Source organism: Heteronotia binoei, chromosome 20, assembly GCF_032191835.1.
Source record: "Heteronotia binoei isolate CCM8104 ecotype False Entrance Well chromosome 20, APGP_CSIRO_Hbin_v1, whole genome shotgun sequence".
Taxonomy (NCBI): domain Eukaryota; kingdom Metazoa; phylum Chordata; class Lepidosauria; order Squamata; family Gekkonidae; genus Heteronotia; species Heteronotia binoei.
The window spans coordinates 32446180-32462519 of NC_083242.1; the positions used below are offsets into that span (position 1 = coordinate 32446180).

The following is a 16340-nucleotide window of genomic DNA, read 5'->3' on the forward strand; positions in this document are numbered from 1 at the left end:
GTTATACCTTGAATACAACTCCGGTGGTCTTAAAAGGCACCACTGGACTCAAACTGACTGCCCACTTCAATCTGAACGGTGTCAGGGGGTGTGGCCTAATGTGTAAATGAGTTCCTGCTGGGCTTTTTTGTAGAAAAAAATTACAAAATCTAAAAACCTTGCTTCTAATATTTAATAAACAATGCACATTGGATTAGACTTCAGAATTCTGAAACTAAGTTTATTTTGCCTTTCTTCCTCCAAGTTTTTTTTTGGGGGGGGGGGGGGACACTAAGGTTGCCATAAGAGCCCCGTGGCGCAGAGTGGTAAAACTGCAGCACTGCAGTCCTAAGCTCTGCTCACGACCTGAGTTCGATCCCCGGTGGAAGCTGGGTTTTCAGATAGCCGGCTCGAGGTTGACTCAGCCTTCCATCCTTCCGAGATCGGTCAAATGAGTCCCCAGCTTGCTGGGGGGAAAGTGTAGATGGCCGGGGAAGACAATGGCAAACCACCCTGTAAAAAGTCTGCTGTGAAAACGTTGTGAAAGCAACGTCACCCCAGAGTTGGAAACGACTGGTGCTCACACACCTTTACCTTTTTACTAAGGTTGTCAGCTCCAAGTTGGGAAATAACCTGGAGATTTGGGGGCTGGAGCCTGAGGAGGTTGGGGCTTGGGGTTTAAATGCCATAGAGTCCACCTTCCAAAGTAGTCACGTTCTCCAGGGGAACTGATTTGTAGGCTGGAGAGAATCCCAGATCTCCAGCCACCACCTGGAGGTTGGCAACTCTAGCTAGCATGCAATCTTATTCCTTCCATTTTAACCTTCACAACGCCAGGTAGGCGAGGCTGAGAGTAACATGTCCAAGGTCGTCCAATCAAAACCCCCTCCTGCAGTTTTAGTCTCACAACTACCCTGTACTGTACGGCAGGCAGGCAAAACTGCGAGTGAGTGGCCCGAGGCAATTTAGTGAATGTGTCATGATGGGTGAGGAATTGAACCTAGGTCGGTTTCCCACATCCAACGCTGTCACTAAGCACCACAGCGCTGCTTACTGGGAAACAGGGACATTTTGGTAACCCACCCCCCCCTCGTTCCACTTCCCCGTGTCCGATTCCGTTTCCTTTTTGTGCCCGGCGAGAGCCTGTCCCTGTTTTGCGCATCCTGCTGCGCGAGGCCGGGAGAGTCCAGCCGGAGGGGCTGACGTCATTCCCACGAGCCGCCAGAAGAATCGGGCCGGGCGGCCAATAGGGAGCCGTCAACCGCCTCGCGCGCTCCCTCCCCCCTCCCTTCCTCCCCGTCGCGATTGGAGTCGTCATCACGAGGCGCCACACCCCCTCCGCCGGAGCTCAGGCGGAGAAGACGCGCTGAGGGGAAGCAGACGCCGGAGCGAGCGGAGGGCGGGGCTCGACAGCTGCCCATTGCTCCCATTGGCTCTACAGGTATCATTGACAACGGCGAGGCCCAGTCAGAGATCGGGCGCTTGTCTGGGGAGCCAATGGCGGCGCGAGGGGGGCCTGAGGCGCCAAGTGAGGGGCTGAGTTGAAATGTGAAGCGAGGAGGAGGAGGAGGAAGAAGAAGAGGAAGGCGCCTGAGGTGGGTTTTGAGGGGTGGGTGGGACACTCCTTTCGGGCCTTCATCCCTCGTGGGATGAGGGGAGGGAGGCGCAAAAGGAAAGGACCTTTTCCACTCAAGCTTATGGAACTCCCTGCCACTGGAGAGTTTAGGGTTGCCAATCCCCAGGTGGGGGCAGGGGATATCCGGTTTGGAGGCTCTCCCCCCGCTTCAGGGTCGTCAGAAATTGCGGGGTGGGTGGGTGGTGGAAATGTCTGCTGGGCACTCCATTATTCTCTATAGAGACCGGTTCCCATAGGGGATAATGGAGAATTGATCTGTGGGTATCTGGAAGGGCTGTTTTTTGAGGTAGAGGCAGCAAATTTGCAGCACAGCTTCTAATGCCTCTCCTCAAATTACCCTCCAAGTTTCAAAAAGATTGGACCAGGGGGTCCAATTCTATGAGCTCCCAAAGAAGGTGCCCCTATCCTTCAGTATTTCCAATGCGGAGAAGAAGTGTGCTGTCCCTTTAAATGTGAAGGCCAGAACTCCCTTTGGAGTTCCATCGTGCTTGGCACACCCTTGGTCCTGGCTCCACCCCCAAAAGCGCCTGGCTGCACCCCCCCAAAATATCTATTTCCCAGTACACAGCTGGCAACCCTATTCAGCCCCCCACCTGGAGGCTGGCAACCATACAGAGTGGCCGAGGAAGTGTGGCTAGGCTTCCTGGAGATAGGTAGTGTGGAAGTAAAAACGCTGAGGCTGCAAGGGGGGTTGTACCCCACTAGGTGCTTATTTCTGCAGACACGGGGGAAAAAAAGTCCTTGTGATGCTTTTCATGAAGTCCAGTTAAATAGAAGAAGAAGAAGATAGAAGAAGATATTGGATTTATATCCCGCCCTCCACCCTGAAGAGTCTCAGAGCAGCTCACAATCTCCTTTCCCTTCCTCCCCCACAACAGACACCCTGTGAGGTGGGTGGGGCTGGAGAGGGCTCTCACAGCAGCTGCCCTTTCAAGGACAGAGTCTCAGAACGGCCTACAATCTCCTTTCCCTTCCTCCCCCACAACAGACACCCTGTGAGGTGGGTGGGGCTGGAGAGGGCTCTCACAGCAGCTGCCCTTTCAAGGACAGAGTCTCAGAGCGTCTCACAATCTCCTTTCCCTTCCTCCCCCACAACAGACACCCTGTGAGGTGGGTGGGGCTGGAGAGGGCTCTCACAGCAGCTGCCCTTTCAAGGACAGAGTCTCAGAGCGTCTCACAATCTCCTTTCCCTTCCTTCCCCCACAACAGACACCCTGTGAGGTGGGTGGGGCTGGAGAGGGCTCTCACAGCAGCTGCCCTTTCAAGGACAGAGTCTCAGAGCGTCTCACAATCTCCTTTCCCTTCCTTCCCCCACAACAGACACCCTGTGAGGTGGGTGGGGCTGGAGAGGGCTCTCACAGCAGCTGCCCTTTCAAGGACAGAGTCTCACAGCGTCTCACAATCTCCTTTCCCTTCCTTCCCCCACAACAGACACCCTGTGAGGTGGGTGGGGCTGGAGAGGGCTCTCACAGCAGCTGGCCTTTCAAGGACAACCTCTGCCAGAGCTATGGCTGACCCAAGGCCATGCTAGCAGGTGCAGGTGGAGGAGTGGGGAATCAAACCCGGTTCTCCCAGATAAGAGTCTGCACACTTAACCACTACAACAAACTGGCTCTCCAAGCGCAGTTCACAGCCCTTGGAGTCTGCACAGAGCTTTGTGTCCGTTGGGTTGGTCCTAATAAAAGAGGACCTGAATGGCCCAGGCTAGACTGATCTGGTCAGATCTCTGAAGCTAAGTAAGGTCAACTCTGGTCAGTATTGGATGGGAGACCACCAAGGAAGTCCAGGGTTGCTGTGCTGAGGAAAGGCAATAGCAAGCCACCTTTGAACCTGTCTCTTACCTTGAAAACTCTATGGAGCTGCCAGAAGTCAGCCACAAAAAAGTATTACTCAGATTTTGCATGGGTCAGTGTGGCCATGCACCTTTTTCTTATTTCTCTGTCTCCTCTCCCAAGGATGGAAAGGGATGTTGTGAGCAATGTACCCTCTAAGCTGCAGAGTCTTGTGAGCAAAAATTCTGCTTTGTGAGCTACTGGCATTAAAGCTGTGAGCTACTGCTTACATTAGTTTGCTCTGGGGCCATTTTTCCTGGGCTAAGACACAAATGTGTGAGCTGGAGGCTAAAAATCTGTGAGCTAGCTTGCGCTAACTCAGCTTAGAGGGAGCAATGGTTGCGACCCCCAGTCTGATATGGAACTAGCAAGTAATATAAGGTTTTCCCAGTGACTTCCACGCAAAGTTGGAAGGGATGAGTGTGCAGCCATGGCATCTCACAGGCTTAAATTGTGGGTGTGGTAGAATTGGCATGTTGACAGTTTGAAGGGCCTTCCCCTTGTTAAATTGAAATACCGCCAGAGAAATACATGCTATGCGAAAGTTTTTTTAAAAGCTATGTGCTGCAAGGGAAGCACATTGGCATTTTCTTTAAACTTTTACAAATATCCCACTAAAAATTATTTCCATGCGAAGCTTGGCTTTTGTTTGAATGTAACCATGATTTATTTTTCCCTAGTGAAATGTTTTAGTACAGGCATTTGTTGTAAGAAATTCACCTGAGGTACTTTTAAAAGTGTGTTTACTTCCTGTAAATTGAAACTAATGTGCTGTATTGGCTCAGCCTCTCTTAATTCTCAGATTAATTAGATTAATCTCAGATTAACTTTCTGATTCGTATTTTCTTGGCGAATCCGTACTGCTGGCCTGTCCTTGCTTTATTGTTTCTGAATGGACAAGGACAGAGGGGAGAGCTGTGTAAGCTTTTACGAATTCCTTGAAAGTAGGGTGAGATACAATTTATGTGTTGATTTTGTTTATCCCCCACTTTTCTCCCCACATCTTTCTCGCATCTCTCCTCCATTTCATCTTCTCAATGAGCCTGTGAGGTAGGTTAGGCGGCGAGCATGTGACAGGAGCAAGGTCTCCCAGCGAGCTTCCAGGACAGAGCTGGGGAATCTCAATTGACACTAAAGAAGGACGCCACAGCAGCTCTTATATGCTAGGCACCGCTGGAGAGCTTCTTTTCAGTTTCCTGTAAATAATCTCAAATGATTGACCTGCGCAGTACCAGACACCTCAGGCCTAGCTCCATCTCCACATCCGTTTAAACAAGACCTTCACAAGGCCTTGCGGCAGCAGACAACAACAGCCGTACTATCAAGGGCTCATTCATCCGTGTTCTTTCCATCTTTGTTATCTCACGTAGGGCCAGAATGCCCTTCTGTGCTTTGTCTATGTAAACCCGGCCTGCCTCTGTTTCAAACAAAGAAGCTTTGGATCAGTTCAGTGTTCCACCTGGGCTAGCATCCTGTCCCCACCCCGGAAGAGCACACAAGAAAAGATGCGATTATTTTAGATTGATTTTAGACTTTTATATTATGTAAACTTAATGGTAAATTTTAAATGGTATAGTAATGTATAATTGTTTATTGTTCAATATGGCTTTTGCCACACCCTGTAAGCCGCCCTGAGCCTGCCCTGGCGGGGAGGGCGGGGTATAAATAAAATTTTATTATTATTATGATTATATTATTATTATTATTACTCAAAGCCCCCCTGCCTCGAGTGTGGGTTGCGAAGCGGTACACAGCTCCTGAACTCGGAGGTTACATTTAGCCAGCGTAACAGCTGCGCTAAGCTTTTTTGAGGGGACGAGGATAGACTATGAGTATTTTAAATAAATAAGTGTATATAGGAAGAACCAGCGGAACAAATTAGGAGTCGAGTGCGCCTTTAAGACCAACAAAGTTTTATTCAGAACATAAGCCATATGGCAAACTGTATGTATGTTACACGTTAAAAGGTAAATTAGTTGGATGGAAAAACTTCTAATGTCCTCTTTTTGAGCCAGGCTTATAGCAGGGGTGGCCAACGGTAGCTCTCCAAATGTTTTTTTTTTTGCCTACAACTCCCATCAGCCCCAGCCTGGGAGTTGTAGGCAAAAAACATCTGGAGAGCTACCGTCCGCCACCCCTGCTGTAGAGTGATTGACAGACATTCTCACATTTTTACATATTGCTATTTTATTGCTTTCGCGTACTCATGCTACCCAGATCAAAGGTTTGCTCAATTTGTTAATTTTACTATCCTGTCATTGAACATATGAACATATGAAGCTGCCTTATACTGAATCAGACCCTTGGTCCATCAAAGTCAGTATTGTCTACTCAGACAGGCAGCGGCTCTCCAGGGTCTCAAGCTGAGGTTTATCACACCTATTTGCCTGGACCCTTTTTTGGAGATGCCAGGGATTGAACCTGGGACCTTCTGCTTCCCAAGCAGATGCTCTACCACTAAGCCACCGTCCCTCACTGGATCTTAAATTTGTACCATTTTGCATTCTAAACCACTGCCTACCAGCTATATGTAGCTCTGCTCACCGCACCTGATTCCTCGTCTGATGAAGTGTGCTTAGAGCACACAACAGCTTACGTTCTGAATAAAACTTTGTTGGTTTTAAGAGTGAACTTGACTCCTCCTTTGTTCTACTGCTTCAAACCAACACGGCTGCCCACTTGGATCTAAAGCCATGAACGTTTATAATGGGTTCTCCAGTGAGAAGATCAGTAATGCTAGACCAGCTTTCCTAAGACAGTTTTGTGGCCTTTGAGAGCTCCAGTGTTTCTGTTTAGCTTACTGAAGATCTCAGGGAGAAGAGACCATTGCTGTTTTCCCTATGCGTAGTTGGTAATTAACATCTTTTTAAAAACAACACACAAAACACAAACTTCTTTCAATTGTTTATTTCAGAAAGAGAAATAACAGAGAAAGTGCAGTCATGAAGAAGAAAGGGAAAAAAACAAAGCGTCTCACGGCAGCAGAACAGGATCCATCAGCGAATGAACCAGATTTGAAGAAACAGAAAGCCGAGGTGAGTGGATGGAAATGACGTCGTTCCATTTACGGAGTGGTTGTTGTGTCTTCAAGACAGCCAGGCTGGGCAGTATGTGATGATACGGTAAAGTTTTCTGAGTGCTGTTGTCTGTTTATAAAATGTTTTATCGTATTTTATTGTTTTGTCGTATGTTGGACTCCGCCCTGAGCCCTACGGAAAATGGGCGGAATAGAAATATACTAAAATAAATAAAAATAAAGCAAGAAAGATGTCAGTCCTGAGACTAGAAAATGACAAAGATATATTGCCAAGGGGCAGGCGATAGGAGAGCAAATGCCCTGCCACATGCATTCAGGGCTCCATTATGACTTTGGAGGGGGGCGGTCCTCGGCACTTTTGCTTTCATGGGCCCCTCCCACCATAATAACGTCGGTATTAAAATGAATCTTGATGTAACTTTAAATGTTGATTTCATTTTTTCCTGACGTGGGAAAAGATTAAACATTTTCTTCAACTTTAAAAGTTTGGGGGTTTTCTCTAATTTTAAAAGAAATTAAAACATTGTTTGTGGGCCCCTCAAAGCATTGTGGGCCTCAGGCGCTGTGCGTATTTTTATTTATTTTATCAAATTTATATCCCGCCCTCCCCTAACGGGCTTAGGGCGGCTAACAACAGTTAAAAACCTACTGAATATTAAAAACAGTATATAATAAAATCAATTCCACACATTTTAACCATAAAATCCAAGATGCACATCGATGTTTCTGAATATCTATATTTGTCCAGTGAGATTGTCTGTGCTGTGGGACATTTGCTACCTCCCCTTTACTGTTGAAGGCAAGCTTAAATAGTTCGGTCTTACAGATCCAGCAGAACCGTGGCAGGTCCCGCAGGGCCCTGATGTTTTCGGGAAGGGCATTCCACAGAGCGGGGGCTATTGTCGAAAATGATCTGGCTCTAGTGGTGGACGATCGAACTTCTTTCAGTCTGGGAATGTGAAGGAGATTTTGGGGCACATATGGGGAGAGGCAGTCCTGAAGGTAGGCGGGTCCCAGGCCATATATGACATAATGGATAAATTGGGCTTGCTTGTGTTGTTAACTTGTGTGACAGCGTCTTTTGTTTTATTGAGTGGAAAACAAACGGAAAGAACTGGGGTGGGGGGTTGCTGTGGCAGATACCTCGTTGTCATAAGGAGCAGTTGTCTTTAATCTTGATCTTTAGCGTGCACTCAGGAATCTACCCCAATCGTTCATGTTGACAGAATGCACACCTAACATACAGTAACATTCGTAGAGCATCAGGCTTAATGTGTTACACTGCAGGCAGGCGTAGGCGTTTTTCATACCTGTGCCGATAAAACTGCAGACGGCATCTGTGAAATCAGAGAGAGAAGCTTGAAATTCTGTCAGACTGAGACTAGGTCATTCAGTGAGGGCAAGTACTATAATAGGGAGAGAAGGAGCATTTTTTTCCGTACTATGATTTGTTGCTTCTGTTCATATTTTAAAAATGCCAGTAAATAGTGTATGTTGTAAATAAATGTCATGTTTGTTTAGAGTGGAGTACCACCTTAGTTTCCACATCGTTTCCCCTAACCACCTTAGACCACGCTACTGTAAGAAGAAAGTCCAGGGAAGGGGGAAGGCATGCAGTTGGCAATGGTACCAATCCTCCAGGGGCATCCCAGAAAAGGACTTTGGTCTGTCTCTGTGATAACCAGGTGCTGGGTTGGCAGAGGACCTTGAGGCCAGACCTCAGAACCGGCAAGCTTGGGAGTCCTGTTCCTCTCAGTCAGGAACCGCTAAATTGATCAGGAGGTGGCAGCGTGCCCAAGTGGCAGGAAGAAGGATAGCTCCCTCCAGGAGTTGGCAACCCAAAAGGGAGTTGACGGGACTGGCTCTGAAGGTCGAATTGGGCCGGTTCTGTCACACTCCCAGTTGAAACAACTCAGACTTCGGTAAAGACTTGGGCCATCAATAGTTCCTGGACTGCGTAAAATTCTCCAGGTGCATCTCACTGCTGAGACATAGACGTTAAAAGGACTGAAAACTTATATATCGCTTTGCATTCCCCAGTGGGAAAACACTTGTACTGCACTTCAGATGTTATGATGTACCGTACATATTTCTCCCCTCTCCTCAAACAAAGGAACATCTTATGCGAAGCGGCCCTTTGGTGCTCTTCTTGAGTCCCACAATCTGGCTCTTGTTAGCAGGACACGAAGACCAGTCCCGCTGAGAGGAGAGGAAATTCCTCTTATGCCCCCTGCCTCCTCTGTCCTGTCGGGGTGAAGTCGTGGCCTTCGCCAAACAGAGAAGGGCAAACAGCTTGACCGGAGGTTTTTGTGATATCGTTTTCTACAAGTTCACATGCTAAACGCCAGAGGTTGAGAACTTCCAGGGTACGCAACTGGAGTGTATGAATGCCTGAAGAGATAATGGTGGTTTTGTCACTGATGTGTTTCACTGACCTAGGGAACCAAAAGTTGTTCTTACGGTTTCTAGTATAAAGAATGTTGTTTGGCTGTGAAAAGGTTAACCTAATTCAAGACCTGATATAAAATTCTGATTATACTAACCTCAGACTCTTGATTTGAGGCCTCTCGTTAGCAGTGAGAGCCAGTTTGGTGTAGGAGAGCCAGTTTGGTGTAGTGGTTAAGTGTGCGGACTCTTATCTGGGAGAACCGGGTTTGATTCCCCACTCCTCCATTTGCACCTGCTGGAATGGCCATGGGTCAGCCATAGCTCTGGCAGAGGTTGTCCTTGAAAGGGCAGCTGCTGTGAGAGCCCTCTCCAGCCCCACCCACCTCACAGGGTGTCTGTTGTGGGGGAGGAAGGTAAAGGAGATTGTGAGCCACTCTGAGACTCTTCGGAGTGGAGGGCGGGATATAAATCCAATATCTTCATCTTCTTCTTCTTCAGTGATGACTGCCGTTAACTTGAGGTGTGATTATGATTTATTGGGTGGGTGGGAGAACATTCCACTATATTTTCCTTTGTTGTATTTTATGCAGTTTTGTATTTTGTGTAGTTGCAGATGTGAGGTCTGACCCACCTTTGGTCTGATATCACAGGGCTCCTCCTACAGAGAACTGGTAATTGTGCTTTCTCTGTTTTTAAAAACACAATGAAAGGCATTTCTTGGAAGTGCTTTTTCAGTCTGTCAAGACACTGTTATGGTTTTGGGCTACTGGAAGTTCTGACTTTATAATATCAGGTGCCAAAGCTCTTGCAGATGGATTTGGATCAAATTTTATTGTTCAAAGTGATCCAGTTAGCTAACAAAATCCTTGTTGATCTGTAGCTGTTTTGTGGTGGTCTCATGTAAGGCTTTCTTTTTTTCTGGGAAAAAAGATGCTGTAACTCGCAGGAGAAGTACATGGGTTCCCCTCATGAACTTTTAAACTTTTTTATTTTTTTTTAGAATTTTGTCTCCTCAAAGTCTCAGGTGGAGGTCTTTCACATCACCTCCCACTTGATCCTTTCAGCTGGATATTGTACCTGTGACCTTCTGCATTTCAAGCAGATGCTCAGCCACTGAGGCATGGAATAGGTGCTCGGCTGGGCAGTTTCTCTGGGTGGAGCCGGGTCGCTGCTCCTCTCCTTTTTGGGACGTTTCCTACGGATTACCACAATCTCGATCTTGTCCCTCTCACTAGGATCTAGGAACAGTTAAGTGTACCTTTAGAAATCCCTTCCCTGCAATGGGTTGCCCTTGAGTCATCATCAGAGATGAAGGCCACCAGTCTCCTAGTGAGGCAACCTTGCTTGCAGCAGTGTCCCTAACCTGAGTGTTGCTGTCCTGAAGTCTTCCAGTCAAACACTACAAAACCCTAAACTTTCTGGGCTCTGCGTCCCCATAAAGTTTGCCTTCCCTTGCCGCCATCAAAATTCTCACAAGACTCACCCTCTTAACAGTTCTAGGAAAATTCTCTGTACATTTTTGGTCTCTCTCCCCCCCCCACCACCTGCCATGCTTAGGAGGAGTTTCTTTGAAGAATGTACGTGGGGGGCAACGGTAACCACCCTGACATATTTCCCGTATCTTCTCCAGGGTTGCCAAGCTGGTCTGAGCCTTTCCAAACGGTTCACGGAGTGGGTGAGAAAGCAGCCTCAGCTTCACCAGCCTGTTTTGCCCCCTTGGTCTTTTTTTGGTGCACCCATCATCATCTGTGCGGCGTGCCAGAAGAGGGGTGGTGGTCACAAAATGACCAGAGAAAAGAACAGGTTGAGGAAGTTGCCTCTCATTCCTCTCATCATCCGTTGGTACTTAAAAATACAGCGCATATGAATACGAGAATGCTTTTATGTTGTCGGGAATTGTGGTCTGTGATTGAGATTTGGTATATTGTTATTGCTGGTCAATTGACCATAATAAATTGGAATTGAATTGGAATGATACAGAGCAGATCTCTGTATTATTCCAATTCATAGCAGATCTCCCAGTTGCCAAAGTCCACCCATAGTTTTATCTTTGGAAGTTTAAGAGTTTAAGAACCTAAGAGAAGCCATGTTGGATCAGGCCAATGCCCCATCCAGTCCAACACTCTGTGTCACATAAGAACCTAAGAGAAGCCATGTTGGATCAGGCCAGTGGCCCATGCAGTCCAACACTCTGTGTCACATAAGAACCTAAGAGAAGCCATGTTGGATCAGGCCAATGGCCCATCCAGTCCAACACTCTGTGTCACATAAGAACCTAAGAGAAGCCATGTTGGATCAGGCCAGTGGCCCATCCAGTCCAACACTCTGTGTCACATAAGAACCTAAGAGAAGCCATGTTGGATCAGGCCAATGGCCCCTCCAGTCAAACACTCTGTGTCACAGAAGAACATAAGAGAAGCCATGTTGGATCAGGCCAGTGGCCCCTCCAGTCAAACACTCTGTGTCACATAAGAACATAAGAGAAGCCCTGTTGGATCAGGCCAATGGCCCCTCCAGTCAAACACTCTGTGTCACATAAGAACATAAGAGAAGCCCTGTTGGATCAGGCCAATGGCCCATCCAGTCCAACACTCTGTGTCACATAAGAACATAAGAGAAGCCCTGTTGGATCAGGCCAATGGCCCCTCCAGTCAAACACTCTGTGTCACATAAGAACATAAGAGAAGCCATGTTGGATCAGGCCAGTGGCCCCTCCAGTCAAACACTCTGTGTCACATAAGAACATAAGAGAAGCCCTGTTCGATCAGGCCAATGGCCCCTCCAGTCAAACACTCTGTGTCACATAAGAACATAATAGAAGCCATGTTGGATCAGGCCAATGGCCCATCCAGTCCAACACTCTGTGTCACATAAGAACAGAAGAGAAGCCATGTTGGATCAGGCCAGTGGCCCATCCAGTCCAACACTCTGTGTTACATAAGAACCTAAGAGAAGCCATGTTGGATCAGGCCAGTGGCCCATCCAGTCCAACACTCTGTGTCACATAAGAACATAAGAGAAGCCCTGTTGGATCAGGCCAGTGGCCCATCCAGTCCAACACTCTGTGTCACATAAGAACCTAAGAGAAGCCATGTTGGATCAGGCCAGTGGCCCATCCAGTCCAACACTCTGTGTCACATAAGAACAGAAGAGAAGCCATGTTGGATCAGGCCAGTGGCCCATCCAGTCCAACACTCTGTGTCACATAAGAACCTAAGAGAAGCCATGTTGGATCAGGCCAGTGGCCCATCCAGTCCAACACTCTGTGTTACATAAGAACAGAAGAGAAGCCATGTTGGATCAGGCCAGTGGCCCCTCCAGTCCAGCACTCTGTGTCACAGAAGAACATAAAAGAAGCCATGTTGGATCAGGCCAGTGGCCCATCCAGTCCAACACTCTGTGTCACATAAGAACATAAGAGAAGCCATGTTGGATCAGGCCAATGGGCCATCCAGTCCAACACTCTGTGTCTCATAAGAACATAAGAGAAGCCCTGTTGGATCAGGCCAGTGGCCCCTCCAGTCCAACACTCTGTGTCTCATAAGAACATAAGAGAAGCCATGTTGGATCAGGCCAATGGCCCATCCAGTCCAACACTGTGTGTCACATAAGAACATAAGAGAAGCCATGTTGGATCAGGCCAGTGGCCCATCCAGTCCACCACTCTGTGACACATAAGAGAAGCCATGTTGGATCAGGCCAGTGGCCCATCCAGTCCAACACTCTGTGTCACATAAGAACATAAGAGAAGCCATCTTGGATCAGGCCAGTGGCCCATCCAGTCCAGCACTCTGTGCCACATAAGAACAGAAGAGAAGCTATGTTGGATTAGGCCAATGGCCCATGTAGTCCAACACTCTGTGACACATAAGAGAAGCCATGTTGGATCAGGCCAGTGGCCCATCCAGTCCAACACTCTGAGTCACATAAGAACATAAGAGAAGCCATGTTGGATCAGGCCAACGGCCCTTCCAGTCCAGCACTCTGTGTCACATAAGAACAGAAGAGAAGCCATGTTGGATCAGGCCAATGGCCCATCCAGTCCAGCACTCTGCGTCACATAAGAACAGAAGAGAAGCCATGTTGGATCAGGCCAAAGGCCCATCCAGTCCAGCACTCTGTGTCACATAAGAACAGAAGAGAAGCCATGTTGGATCAGGCCAAAGGCCCATCCAGTCCAACACTCTGTGTCACACTGGTCAAAAAAACCAAGTGTCATCAGGAGGTCCATCAGTGGGGCCAAGGCACTAGAAGCCATCCCACTGTTGCCCCACCCCCCCCAAAGCACCAAGAATACAGAGCATCACTGCCTCAGACAGAGAGTTCCATCTATACCCTGTGGCTGGCAGCCACTGATGGATCTCTGCTCTTGAAGCCGTGAAGCTTCTTATGGCATATTTCTCCCTTTCACATTGGTTGTCTGCAGCACCCGGCTTAAGACAATCAGGGTTGTGTGAACATGCAGTGGAGGGAACCTGCTTCCTATTAGCAGGGATTAAGGTAATCCTGCATTCATTTGCTACATCGGTTGGCACCACGGTTTCATTTATCTGTTATTGCGCAGCGTCCTTGTTAATGCAACCTTCGAAAAGGCCAGCAGTTTCCAGCAAGTGTGCAAGGAATTTGAAACACATACATGCGTCGATTAGGCAGAATAATTTTTGCATTCCTTTGAATATTTTTATAAAGGCCTGAACAAATTTCCCAGGAAAGCATATTCGCAGCTGGGAAAACAGTTCCTACTTTGAAAATGGTTTTCCCAGGCAGAAAGCTTGCATCTCCAACTGTTCTTGGTATAAACACAATATTTTGTGTACTTGTTTAGCCATGTTTGGAAAAGGTTAGGAATTCTTCGTCGGGCATCAACTGACAGGATGGCTATATCGTCTGTATCATTCTTGTGCTGTAGTTTGGGTTTTTCTGTTCAGACATGTCCATATTGTCTTTAGGCTAAGTTCAAATTGCAAGGAGCTTGGATTAAAAAAAAAAGGGGGGGGGGTTCTGTTTTTGTTTTCAGTGCTGTATTCTTAAGATGTGACATATTTGTGACAAAAATATTTGGCTGATATAACCCTGTTCCCTGCTTGAGTTTTAATCGCAGAAGGCATGTTTTCTTGCAGTTCTTTTCGAATCTGGCCACTTCCCATGAGAATCCATGGATTCTTTATGAGGATCCCAAGTTGCATGCTGGAGAATGTGCATAACTCATGGGTGGATTAGGCTGCTTCTCTCTCCTGTTGCTTGATCTGCTTCCCCCTTCCCCCAAGAAACAGGATTTCAGGCGTGCTACGTGCTTGGGAATGAAAGGGGCAAACACTGGAACACTGACACCGAGTCAAGACCGTTGTCCCATATAGCTCAGTATTGTCTACTTTGATTGGCAGTGGCTCTAGAGCAGGAGTGGCCAAAAATGGCAAGATGCATCTTGACACATGTGACTCTTTTGCACATAATGTGTGGCTCTCAAAGCCCCCATCACCCGGCTTCGAGAAGGCATTTGGCTCTTTAAATCACTTCTCCGAGCTAAGCCAGCCAGGGACGTGGAAAATTCATTTAAAGTTAAAGTTGCTTTCTTTCCACCTCTATCTATCTATCTGTCTGTCTGTCTATCTATCTATCTATCTATTTATCTATCTATCTATCTATCTATCTATCTATCTATCTATCTATCTATCTATCATCTATCTATCTATCTATCTATCCTCTATCTATCTATCTATCTATCTATCATATATCTATCTATCTATCTATCTATCATCCATCTATCCATCTATCCATCTATCCATCCATCTATCTATCCATCTATCTATCCATCTATCATCTATCTATCTATCTATCTATCTATCTATCTATCTATCTATCTATCTATCTATCTATCCATCCATCCATCCTCTATCATCCATCTATCTATCTATCTATCTATCTATCTATCTATCTATCTATCTATCTATCTATCCATCCATCCATCCTCTATCATCCATCTATCTATCTATCTATCTATCTATCTATCTATCTATCTATCTATCTATCTATCATCTATCTATCTATCTATCCATCCATCCTCTATCTATCTATCATCTATCTATCTATCTATCTATCTATCTATCCATCTATCATCTATCTATCTATCTATCTATCTATCTATCTATCTATCTATCCATCCATCCATCCATCCTCTATCATCCATCTATCTATCTATCTATCTATCTATCTATCTATCTATCTATCTATCTATCTATCTATCCATCCATCCTCTATCTATCTATCTATCTATCTATCTATCTATCTATCTATCTATCTATCCATCCTCTATCTATCTATCTATCTATCTATCTATCTATCTATCTATCTATCTATCTATCTATCTATCATCTATCTATCATCTATCTATCCATCTATCATCTATCTATCTATCTATCTATCTATCTATCTATCTATCTATCTATCTATCTATCATCTATCTATCTATCTATCCATCCATCCTCTATCTATCTATCTATCTATCTATCTATCTATCTATCTATCTATCCATCCTCTATCTATCTATCTATCTATCTATCTATCTATCTATCTATCTATCTATCTATCTATCTATCTATCTATCTATCTATCTATCTATCTATCATCCTGTCATCCTGTCATCCTATCATCTATGTAAAACGGCAGGAAAAATGGCCGCAGAGCAAACTAATTGATGCAGTAGCTCACAACTTTAATGTCATCCAAGTGGGCATCTGTGTTGGCCTGAAGCAGTTGAGCAAAGCAGAAGTTGCACCTTTAAGACCAACAAAGTTTTATTCAGAATGTAAGCTTTCGTGTGCTAAAAGCACAAGTGTTCTAAAAGCACTTATGTTCCGAATAAAATTTTGTTGGTCTTAAAGGTGACACTTGACTCCTGCTTTGTTCAACTTTAATGCCAGGAGCTCACAAAGCAGAATTTTTTGCTCGCAAGACTCCACAGCTTAGAGGGAGTCTTGTCCCTGGCTAGTATTTGGGTGGGAGACCTCCAAGTATTACCTGGGTTGTGATGTGGAGGCAGGTCCAACCCAAAGGACGTATTCCTAGCCTCAGCCCCGACTCTGGCTCAGTGGAATCAATTCCTACTGGAGATCAGGGCCCTGCGGGACCTTTTATCATTCTGCAGGGCCTGTGAAACAGAGCTGCTCTGCCAGGTGAGGCGGTGGGCACCAGGACTCCCTCTGAGCTGTGGAGTGAACAAAAATTCTACTTCATGAACTACTGGCATTAAAGTTGTGAGCGACTGCCTGTACTGCCAGAAGCCCTCCTGGATTTCCCTGGAAGCCAAAAGCGCATGGGACAAAGAGGCAGGAAGCAGCGCTCAGCCTTCACGGGCGCACCCAAAGCTGGTGACAGAACCAAGGAACTTTGGCCCTTTGTGAGTTGGGAGATCAGACAGGAGAGGAGGGTGATTTCTCAGCTCACTCTGGCGCACACACTAAATAATCCA

The 16340-nt window shown here is 46.4% G+C and overlaps 1 protein-coding gene across 1 annotated transcript in view; it reads left to right on the forward strand.

Annotated features, from left to right (window-relative positions):
• Positions 1-1295: 1295 nt before the first annotated feature.
• Positions 1296-16340, forward strand: part of C20H7orf50 (chromosome 20 C7orf50 homolog) — a 237553-nt gene continuing 222508 nt past the window's right edge. The window contains exons 1-2 of the mRNA XM_060260539.1: positions 1296-1574; positions 6362-6482. Coding sequence (XP_060116522.1) covers positions 6390-6482 — 93 coding nt within the window. The 5' untranslated portion in view covers positions 1296-1574; positions 6362-6389. The remainder of the gene's footprint in view (positions 1575-6361; positions 6483-16340) is intronic.